We start from the raw sequence: 12133 nt of genomic DNA, 5'->3' as shown, positions 1-12133 counted from the left end.
CTTGTATACATCTGTGAACATGGTGACACACAAATTTTGATTTTCTCGTTTGGTGATTCTGCTTGCTAACATCAGGTGTCTTCAATAATGCTCAATCATAACTCAATTAACTTCTTAATTATCTCATTAACTTCAACTCTGCTTCAGTGTTACTTTTAACACTGTTTCAGTGCTTATATGAGTCCACACTCAGAGTGTTAAATTAACACTGGGGATTTTGCTGTGTAACATCTAAACCTCTATTAATTCTTAATAATATTTTTTTGGACACAGAATTCATGATTTATCATCTGCTGAGATTTTGAGCGATTTAATATATTTTTTCAGTTGATTTGTTTTAAGACTGTGGCTAAAATCAGTAGTTCTTGTGTTTCTCTTTTCTTCAGTGATTCTGCTTGTTAACATCCAGTGTTCATCACTTATGATCAATCAGCACTTATTTAATCACATAATAATCTTATGAATATTGACACTGCTTCAGTGTTACTTTAACACTCTTTTAGAGTGGGACCATATATGCTCCGAGCAGTGTTAATTTAACACTTTTACTGTGGTATGCAACTTACTTGTGTGTTTGTGTGTGTGTGTGTGTGTGTGTGTGTGTGTGTAAGCCTATATATATACATCCGGTCCAGAACTGGCCCAGTTCTGGTCCAGATATGGAAAAAATGGATCCGTGCCGACATTGGCCCGTTGTGCGTGGATATGGACCAGATCTTCTGATTGGTTCTGGCCAGATTTGGGCCAGGTGATTTTTGCTGTCTGGGTTTGTGTCGCATGTGCCATATATTTGAAGTTTATTCTATTTAACAGCATATATATTGACAGTTTTGGGAAAACTGCACTTAACAATCTGATACAGTTTGCCCAAATTGCTTAATGGAACCATCTGGTAGTGTAACCTTAAGGCTCGTGCACACCAGGGCGATTTCATGCATTTATCGCCAATGTTTAATGCATCATGTAGGGTTGTGCCTATAGATGGTAGAATCGTGTATCGATGTGTCTGTCGATAATCAAGAAAATATTATTATTATTATTAGGCGGCCTATTATAATTTGGCTATCAAACTGCCCAGCTGTTTCACTTCAGCACCACATATAACAAACACACACACGTTTGTTTTTGTGAAAAGTGAGGACATCCCATAGGCATAATAGTTTTTATACTGTACAAACTGTATTCTATGGCCCTACACCAACCCTACACCTAACGCTAACCCTCACAGGAAACTTTGTGCATTTTTACTTTCTCAAACAAACTCATTCTGTATGATTTATAAGCGTTTTGAAAAATGGGGACATGGGTTATGTGCTCATAAGTCACCCTCTCCTTGTAATACCTGTGTCATACCCATGACATTATACAGAGTTGTGTCCTGATATGTCACAAAAACAAGAGTATTAGAGCCTGTAGTCGGTGAATAAGTAGTAATGCTTTGACTCGGATAACTCATTAAATCCATTAAATGAAAGAGATAGAAAATGAGGAGGTAGTGTCCCACACATTTAATGGCTGGTACACAACAACATGCTCTTCTCACATGAGAGATTAACTCTTTCTTGGCATTACAAATATAGTAAAGACAAAATAATAAAAAGGTGGTAGAGCGAACTTATCATCCATACTGGTCCTCATCACCACATAATGTGCGTTATAAATTAATCAGTGATCAGTCTCTTAAAAGGCACACTGCACTATAATGTGATGAATGTAAAATACATAGTTTTGGCCGTTACAAAGTCTCCATCCACAAACAGACATTCATCATCTGCAGATATAAGGTATTTCATTTCACTTTAACAAGTAATCTGAATATACCCTTTGAAAATGCTAGTTTTGATATGTCCATTTATATATTTCAACTGGACAAAATACCAGTCAATAGCAGTTTGCTAAAGCAGTAATAATTATTCAATATTTTTACAATTTAAAATAACAGCTTTCTATTTCAATTTTTTTTTTACAATTAAATGTATTCCTGTGATCAAAGCTACATTTTCAGCATCAAGTCTTACTCCAAGTTTAACAATGTACACTATTCAAATGCTTGGAGTCTTTTATGCAGCACACACAATGATACATAAAACTGATTTATATGATAAATGTTATTTATACGACAATGCTGTTCTTTAAATTTACAAAAAAAAAAAAAAAAAAAAAAAAAAAAAAAAAATATATATATATATATATATATATATATATATATATATATATATATATATATATATATATTCTCAGCTCTTTTTAACATTAATAATAGTAATAACATTAAAAACAATATTTATTTATTTATTTATTTGTAGAAAATCTGAATATTAGAAGGATTTCTGAAGGATTGTGTGACTGTAGTAATGATGCAAAAAAAAAAAAATCAGTTTTGAAAGTCATCTTTGATTGTTCCTAATAAACTGTTTAACTGCACTTGCAAGTGAATCTCAAGTTATTTTGTGGGATAATTAAATATATTCCATATTATGCAGCTCATTATCATAATCGCATATGCCCTTTAGAAACAAAAAGTGTCTTAGAAAATTTAAATCAATCTATTGTTTTCTTTGAGTGAGTAAACAAGATGATTTTAACATCATTTTTAAGCAAAAATTCTAGGCTACAAGCTTCAGGTTTGACAGTCTTGTGAACAAATTTTCTGTATGTGTTTTATGACCTTATTTCAGTGACTTCAAAATGATAGTTTTTCACTAACCACACATAAACATTGTTTTCTCAAAAACAAAATCATGTACATACATGCTATTTACATATTATTGTAGCTCAGTTTGTACTGAATACAGTATTATCAGAATTTAGCAATGTATATGTTTAGAAGCAACTGAAAAATGCACAAAAGTCATGGCATGTCAAAACTTCTCCAGGCTCCAAAACCCCATAGACCTCAGAGGGTTAATATGATGGCCAGAGTGATTACTGTGAGCGTGATCCCGGCTACAGATGATTCCAGCTGGAAGATCTCTGTAGAGGCTGATGAGAGCGTTAGAGTATAGCAGTACATGAATGTGTGATTGAGTGAGTGAGTGAGTGTGTGTGTGTCTGTGTCAGACAGGTGTGTGTTGCCTTGTGTGTGGTGTCTCTGACCCACAGTAGACGTCCAGTTGTACTCTTCACTCCAGTCGCTCCACACGGCATTGGGCAGGAGTTTCTTTTGATACCTGACTCTCACCCTGATCACGTACTGCTGATTTGAGGGCAAACGGTCCTCTGGCAGCTTGATTTGAGTTTCATTAGTGTTAATGGTATCGTTTGCCACATCCTACACAGACATTGACACAATGAAGCATTTCTGCTGTGATGAACGCTAATAGAGTCACAGTGAGATCTGAATCTGCGTTCAGATGCACATCATCTAATCATCCTCTGTCTTTAACCATTGCAGTTTGTTTTACAATCACTTACACACTAAAGGCACTCAAGACACACTCCTAGTAATGCATCCTCAAACAAAGACAGCAAAACTGCAAGCCCATTATCAATTTGCAAATGTGAAATAACATTTTTTGCAAAACACTGAACACTTTTCTGCACATTAGACATTGACAGCTCATGAGTTCTTGAAAATCCACCATTTGAAACTTTGTTTCTATTGCTGAATATGCTGTATACAGTATTTAAGAGCAGACTGAACATGGATAAGTTAGCTGTGTTTGACATCCCTGTGTAACTGGTGTGTATAAGGTAATCATCTGTGACTTGTGTGAGTTGCAAGAGATGTGTGGTGTAGAGTTTAGAGAAAAGAATCCACAGTTTCATAAATCATATATAAGCAATTGTCAAAGAAAAATTATGGAAAAAAAGAGGTTGACATAAGAGAAGTTGATATGCTCACCTTCCAGCTCTGAGCAGCAGATCTGTACTGGACTTCAAACTCTTTATATTTCTGTAAAGAACCTCTTGGAGGAACAAAGCTCCATGAAGCATTGATCCCATGAACTTCCACTCCCTCAGGAGGAGCTGCTTTCACTGCTGCACACACAAACACATCATAATCGCTCATGCACACAGTTATCAGTGCTGATCAACTGGTCATATTAGAGCCAGAACTGAAGCCGTGACAAAGATTCTCTCGTTAAATAATAAACTCTTTGTTTACACTAATTGATTCCTGCTTCTCATGTGTAAATATTAGTGATTGATATGCAGCCCTTTTCCAATCATACACTCTCTAGCTTTTGTTCCAGAATGTGGGAGTTATTATATTTGACTCACCACTGTTTTTTGAATTATGTGGTGCTATTTCAGCCATGGGATTTGTGTAGTTGTCACAATGGACTTCTTCATGTAATGTGGTCCCCAATGATATTGTAGGTAAATTAATCTGAAGAGAAAGACATAATACATTGTATGACTTGTCATATGTTTGTTTGGTGTTCTACTCAATGAATCTGCATTTTAACATCTCAAAACACATGCCGTCAGTCACCTGTCTTTTAAAACCCACTGTGGCAGAGCGTATATGAGGCTGTGCCGGGTCTGCAAACATCTGCACCATCTCTTTAGTCTGACGCCTAAAATAAAAAAAAGTTCAAAATTTCAAATTCAATTCAAACAATTTTCAAATATAATAATAAAGCACATACCCATTAGGTTTTTTCTAGATTCACCTCACAAACTAACCAACAAATTAATTAGTACAATTAAGTGAAAGGAACATGAAAACTGTTCTACATTCATTAGCTCTGGATCCTATATAATATGAAGGCTGATTGCTTAATCACAAGCTAAATATGTTATGAAATCACATTTTTCCTTACGTCTTCCTAACCATTACATGAATCCAACAGATGGTCTCTGGCTGGACTGGAGGGATCACATCCAGTTTTGAGGTGTTCCAAACACAATTGAAGGTGTTGTGGTAATCATTATGACATGTTAAACCTGGAGAAAGAACAAAATCTGAGCAATTCAACCTAAAAATAAAGGTTTCAAAAGGGTGTTTTCAGAGTGACACCACAGAACAACCATTTTTAGTTCTTCATAGAACCAGGTCATAAAATAAATAAACTTTTTTCTATTTAAAAAATAAAATAAATAAATAAAACTGAGTGAAAAACACAAATTTACTGAAAATGTGTGTTTTACACAATGTGTGTTAGACCCTATATCCACTAATCTATTAAAAGAGATCAGTCTTAATTAAGTGAGTCTTATTAAGTGGGTCATTCCATAAGTGTTGGGAAAAAAGTTACATGATTTTTGTGGGGTTTTTTTTGCATTCTACCAAAATAGTGACATAATTAACTATTAGGAATGCATATATGTCAAGCTTGGTGACTCAAAAATTAATTATGGGTAGATTGTTCAGACATTGGCCATGAACATATTCCACCCTGTTAGGGACATATATATAGTTATCAAAACATGTTAAAAATGTAAATGTTAAAAAATTATGAGCTTTTCTTGGATAGTCCCTAATGCCATCTAATTTTTTTTTTTATTTTTTTTTTAAACAATAACAAAATTATTGATTAATAGAATATGTCTTAATTATTAAGAAGAAGTACTTTTTGTGTCAATTTTCGCAAACAGGGTTGTAAAAAATACAAAATTTAGCACAAAAACATAAAAGCTGTAAGTGCTGCTCACCTCACAACATAAGACTAAAGTATGCCAAACATTTAACATTGCTGTCAAATAATTATTTAAAATGACTGTCTAACAGGGTGGAACAGGGGCATAGATTACGCGGGGACGTGTCCCCCCACTTTAAATATCTCAGAATTCATTCTGTGACGAATGACCTGATATTTTATTCGGACCCAGAAGGCGAGATTTACATCACGGAGCGCTAAACACTCATGCAGTGTGTGTTTTGTTTATACTCGAAGCCGCAGCGCACTCTCGTGCAGAAAGTCATACCAGGAAACTCCTAATATGGACTATCACTGTATGAAAACAGTTGTTTTCACATAAAAACCTTTTACAGTCTATGAGAAAAACAGACACTTTTGGAAACATGAAGACAATAAACATACGATTGCGACAATATTTTTTTTTTTTTCAAGTCATCTCCAGGAGGTGATAAAGTATATGAAAAATGCTATTATTCCAGTATAGAAGTTATTCTGCCTTATTATGTGATAAAAAAAAAGTGTTTGTAGTATATAATATTGTCTAGCAGTTATAGATTTCAAAGCCAATTAAAAGGCAGAAATTAGAGAAAAATTTAAGTTGCATATAGTATCCACTACCAGTCAGAAGTTTTCGAACAGTAAGTCTCTTCTGTTCACCAAGCCTGCAATTAGTTGATCCAAAGTACAGCAAAACAATAAAATTTTGAAATATTTTTACTAGCTATTTTATATAACTGTTTTCTATTTTAATATATTTCAAAATGTAATTTATTGAGATTTCAAAGCAGATTTTTTTTTTCATTATTACTCCAGTCACACTAATTCTGATATTCCGATTTGCTGCTAAAAAAAAAAAAAACAGAAAAGTTTTTAGAAAGTTCAGAAGAACAGTATTAATCTGAAATAGAAATATTTAGGAAAATTATGCCTTCCCTTTTTTTTCAATTTAAATAATCCTTACAAAAAAAAAAAAGTATGAATTTCTATAATGTATTTTCCAAAAAATTGAAATTATACTGAATCTAAGCTTTTGAATGGAATAGTGTATAATGTTGCGAAAGGTTTTTTTATTTGACATTAATGCTGATCTTTGGATCCTTCTATTCATCACAGAATACTGAGACACAGAGACTTCAAGAATTAGTGTGCACGCTCGGCTGACGCTCTGGGGATACCCTTTATATAGACCAACCACGGCCCACTAAATACTCATGGGGTGGGTTCATTTAAAACAAAAAGGAGCACTTCACCACACACACATATACATATACATATATATATATATATATATATATATATATATATATATATATATATATATATATATATATATATATATATATATGTATGTGTGTGTGTGTAATTTCTGTCCCCCTGACTTCTGCTTGAGCACCTGCCCCTTTGCACTTTGGTGCCCAAAGTGCCCTTTTGTCAAAGCAAAATGTCCTCTTATTTTATTTTTTTTGTCATAACGTTTCCTTTTGTGAATGCCTGCTCATGCCCAATCTAAATATTAGTACAATTTTGAATAATAATTTAGCCGTCAATAAGATGACCAACATGACCTTTGACCTGACGACGACGACGACCTCCTCATCCTAACGGGATGATTCGTCACGCTGGACGCGCATTTTTTAATTGTCAGAGGATATTATTTTCAACACCGCGCAAGCTGGTAAGTGGTGTTTCATTCTCAGCGAAGTGATTTTGATATTCATTCACTTATTATTATTTTACAAGAACGACGTGATGTGAGAACATGCAGATATGTTGTTTATATTGCGGTGTGTAGCCTGTAGTGTAGAGTAACGTTAGTGTGCTGTTTGAGGGAGAAACGTTTCACAGGCATCGAGGGCAGAGGCGTCATGCCCATTGAAAGATTTCTGAGCCAAGTTTGGTTCTAAATGCAGCTTCCAAACAACCAAAAAAAACCAGCAGAATAATATTTTTTATATATTTGATATAATCACACTGTTGTAATTAGATCGTTCAGCATCAGCTGCAGGGCTCTCAAGTTTTGAAGACAGGCAAGAGTGACAACCCCCCCCCCCCCCCCAGAAGAAAATATTTGACACATGACACTGACAATTTAACCAAATTCAAAGTGTTTATTCAATTTCCATTTACAAAATTTGTGTGTGTGTGTGTGTGTGTGTGTTTGAGTGCGAATGTTTGTGAGAGAGAGAGAGAGAGAGAGAGAGAGCGAGAGAGCGAGAGAGACAGATTATGACTGGTGTTGTTTGTTGTAAGTGTTTTGGACTCCTTTATCATTTGTGGTGTTGGCTCCCATTTGAAACAGTTCGGCTCAAGCCCAGCCATTTTCAGGGTCATGATTGAGGACAATGTCCCATCCAGAGACAAACTGTTTCGTATTGAAGTTTTGTTCAAACCAACCATCGAAAATACCCTCAATCTACAAAGTATAGGGCATCTTCAACCCCACACTCAGCTCTTAGCTGCACATCAATAAATCTGGCATGCTTCAGGAGAGCATCTTTCAACGGAAGTTTATCCATGGCATACTCCACAGCTCCGACCAAAAAGGCCAGTGCTGCCTGCTGGAATTGTTGAGCCTTCTGTGATGTGACCTCTCCAGCCTCAAGGAGCCAGTTTAGCGTAGCTCTGGTGGTGAAACCCACATTGAGTTTTTCTCCTATCAGTGAGACAAAAGACATAGAGAAAGCTAGTCAAATACAGGCTTCTTATAGGATATCTCTGGGTTATACAAGTTTATTGTCATATACACATAAATAACATTTATCAGTCATGAAATTTGTTGTGCTCAAAGTAATCTCAACTTTACAGATTTTTTTTTTTTTAAATAGAAAGTAAATAGAAGATAGAAGAGGTAAAATAAAAAAGGATTAATTTAGGTTGAAGGATTAATTCTAAAAAGTGACAAGTGTGCCATTTAGGAGAGTGAAGATGGTTGAGTAAAGTTCAGCATTCTGATGGCTTGAGGATAGAAGCTGTCTCTGAATCTACTAGAGCTGTTTCTGATGCTCTTATATCTTCTACCAAATAGCAGAGGGGTGAATATATTGTTATTGGGATACCATACTTTTAAAAATTTTGTATCCATATTCCATCATCAGAAAGACCACTCAATCCATAGAAAAGGTGTATTTGTTGAAAAGGTGTATTTGTCAGACACTCATGAAAAACTGATGCTGATTATCTGGGAAACATTCTCTAACAGCGGTCAAGTTGTCATTGTTTGTGTCAAACAAGTTGTGAATTTGTTGTAACAGGAGATCATTACTTACTTTGTGCTCAAAGTGATGCTCGGAGCTCCAGTGGTTTCCTCTGTGGGTGAACGAGGAAGATGGTGAACAATTCCAGGATGCTTTTTTTTCATTGGTTGTTGTGTTAAATCTTACCCAGATATAATAGTGCTATTTTCTGATGGCTATTGTGTAGCCTATTTCTTTTTTTTGATTGGCTGATAAGTGACAGGCTCGATTAAGAACGCGCTTGATTGCTGCCGGTTTCCATAGTGAGAGCGGTGCGACCAGATAACTTTTGGGCGCTGCGTCATATTAAATATATTATAAATAGTTTTTCTGCGTGAGAAATACAATGTCTGGCGGGAGTGCGTGACAAAAGACCGAAATGAGTGACTGTCACGCTCAATGCGTGACACTTGAGAGCCCTGCAGCTGCTAAATTCAAATCTGTGTTCGCTGGCTGGCGCTGAGCCAGAGACGTTCGTACAACGCTTCATGATGATAACCAATCAACGGTTCTGTTGCGCGAATGCAATGGCCAATCGGAGACGTGCAGAAGAGTCTTCATGAAACGCGGTGTTTTTGTTCACTTGCTCGCTGACTGAATTATTTAGCGAATTCTTTCTTCAGAGAGAGAGAGAGAAAAAACTAAAAAAAATCCTGATGTGCATAATGTAATGTAAAGTGCTTCAGTGATTGTAATGGTAGTTTTTGATAGTGCCTGAACTCTGGCTAAACTGAATGAAAATGTTATTTGATAATGTAAATGTCCTTTACTCTCTGAAAAATTAAAGTGTCAAAATAAGTAACTTACAGTATTGCTATTAAAATGTACATTAAATGCAAATTAGGTCGTATTAAAAATATTTTATGGCATGATATGGCACCTAAGTAATAAGTAGGGGTTTTAAGTGTATTTAATAGACTACACTACCTTTCCATTTATTGATCAAATAACAATCTATAAAGGTGCAAAACGCGTTTACTTATACGTTTGAGAATCGAGATATTTCCTGATATATTAAGCATGTTTGGAATTGTTTTGAATAAAAAGGAAAAATAAATAAAACATAAGCCTATATAAGTTATACAGTGCTTTCATAGCATGACTCAGTTGTTTATTGTTTTGTATCAATATTTAAGGTGGACTTATTGATTAGGTGCAAGAATAGTAGTGATGTTTAAAATAATAGATTGATAATGAAATAGTAGATTGTGCCTTGTTCTTAGATGGACAGAGACTGGAAAGTAATAGATCAGATGAGGAGATGGAGATAGAGGAAGAAAAAGAGTGACAGAAAGAGCAGGTAAGCAAGCCAGGAGACAGAGAATGGTGAGAAAGAGGAAAATGTAGAGTGTTTTCTGTAGTTTTTACTATAACAGCTGTTCTTAATTATTCTGTAGAACAGAGAAGAAAAAGCCATCAGGTTGGGACAATTTAAGACATTTCAGTTTCTAATCCCAGAGCTATTATTAGGTGGAAATAATTTTTATTTTTTTACTTTTAAACTTAAAATTGTCTCTTCTAATCTTTTTCTTTTTAAAAACTGCATCACAGCATTTGCTGCCATATCAATACATAATCATCCATATCGATACGCAAATCGGCAAGGAATGCATCACAATATATTGCTGTATTGCTATTTTGAACCGCGATATTTAAAGCCTTGTTCCATTTGCCCCTTTTATAGTTTGAGCACCTGCCCCTCCAAAGGTCTCTGCACGGCCCTGTTGAAAAGTACATTTTTTTAAGGATTCTTTGATAAATAGAAAGTTCACTAGAGCAGCATTTATCTGAAATATAAATCTTTTGTAAAATGATGTTTTTATCATCACTTTTGATCAACTTAAGGACTTATATAAAATTATATAAGCATTATTTTCAATAATTTATTTTCCAAATATATATATATATATATATATATATATATATATATATATATATATATATATATATATATATATATATATATATATATACTGACTCCTTAAGCTTTTGAATGGAATAGTGCATAATGTTACAAAGTCCTTTTATTTCACATAAATGCTGATCTTTGGATCCTTCTTTTCATCAAAGAATGCTGAAAAAAAAAATGTACTCATCAGTTGTAAATATTGATAATCAGCAAATCAGCATATAAGAATGATTTCTTAAGGATGTGACACTGAAGAGTAATGATGCTGGAAATTCTCCTTTGATCACAGGAATAAATTACATTTTAAAATATTCAAATAGAAAAGTTATTTTAATTAGTAAAAATATTTCACAATATTACTGCTTTTGTTGTACATTGGATCAAATAAATGCAGGCTTGATGAGCAGAAGAGACTTCTTTAAAAACATTGAAAATCTTTCCGTTCAAAAACTGTTGACTGGTAGGCTAGATTACAGATGTGTTATATTGTAATGTTATATATATGTGTGTGTTTATATGTGGTGAAGTGCTCCTTTTTGTTTTAAATGACCCTGCCCCATGAGTATTTAGTGGGCCGTGGTTGGACTATACAGTATTGTTCAAAATAATAGCAGTACAAAGTGACTAACCAGAATAATCAAGGTTTTTCGTATATTTTTTTATTGCTACGTGGCAAACAAGTTACCAGTAGGTTCAGTAGATTCTCAGAAAACAAATGAGACCCAGCATTCATGATATGCACGCTCTTAAGGCTGTGCAATTGGGCAATTAGTTGAATTAGTTGAAAGGGGTGTGTTCAAAAAAATAGCAGTGTGGCATTCAATCACTGAGGTCATCAATTTTGTGAAGAAACAGGTGTGAATCAGGTGGCCCCTATTTAAGGATGAAGCCAACACTTGTTGAACATGCATTTGAAAGCTGAGGAAAATGGGTCGTTCAAGACATTGTTCAGAAGAACAGCGTACTTTGATTAAAAAGTTGATTAGAGAGGGGAAAACCTATAAAGAGGTGCAAAAAATGATAGGCTGTTCAGCTAAAATGATCTCCAATGCCTTAAAATGGAGAGCAAAACCAGAGAGACGTGGAAGAAAACGGAAGACAACCATCAAAATGGATAGAAGAATAACCAGAATGGCAAAGGCTCAGCCAATGATCACCTCCAGGATGATCAAAGACAGTCTGGAGTTACCTGTAAGTACTGTGACAGTTAGAAGACGTCTGTGTGAAGCTAATCTATTTTCAAGAATCCCCCACAAAGTCCCTCTGTTAAAAAAAAGGCATGTGCAGAATAGGTTACAATTTGCCAAAGAACACATCAACTGGCCTAAAGAGAAATGGAGGAACATTTTGTGGACTGATGAGAGTAAAATTGTTCTTTTTGGGTCCAAGGGCCACAGGCAGTT

At 34.7% G+C, this 12133-nt stretch overlaps 1 protein-coding gene across 1 annotated transcript in view; it reads right to left on the bottom strand.

Annotated features, from left to right (window-relative positions):
• Positions 1-1493: 1493 nt before the first annotated feature.
• LOC128028726 (uncharacterized) overlaps positions 1494-12133 on the bottom strand; it is a 63521-nt gene continuing 52881 nt past the window's right edge. The window contains exons 3-7 of the mRNA XM_052616052.1: positions 4770-4893; positions 4439-4523; positions 4225-4333; positions 3845-3981; positions 1494-3271 (exon numbers count right to left, since the gene is read on the bottom strand). Coding sequence (XP_052472012.1) covers positions 2897-3271; positions 3845-3981; positions 4225-4333; positions 4439-4523; positions 4770-4893 — 830 coding nt within the window. The 3' untranslated portion in view covers positions 1494-2896. The remainder of the gene's footprint in view (positions 3272-3844; positions 3982-4224; positions 4334-4438; positions 4524-4769; positions 4894-12133) is intronic.

This window comes from Carassius gibelio, chromosome A15, assembly GCF_023724105.1.
Source record: "Carassius gibelio isolate Cgi1373 ecotype wild population from Czech Republic chromosome A15, carGib1.2-hapl.c, whole genome shotgun sequence".
In the NCBI taxonomy this organism is placed as follows: domain Eukaryota; kingdom Metazoa; phylum Chordata; class Actinopteri; order Cypriniformes; family Cyprinidae; genus Carassius; species Carassius gibelio.
Note: the sequence above shows the minus strand (reverse complement) of the source record. Positions and strands in the feature narration are given on the sequence as shown.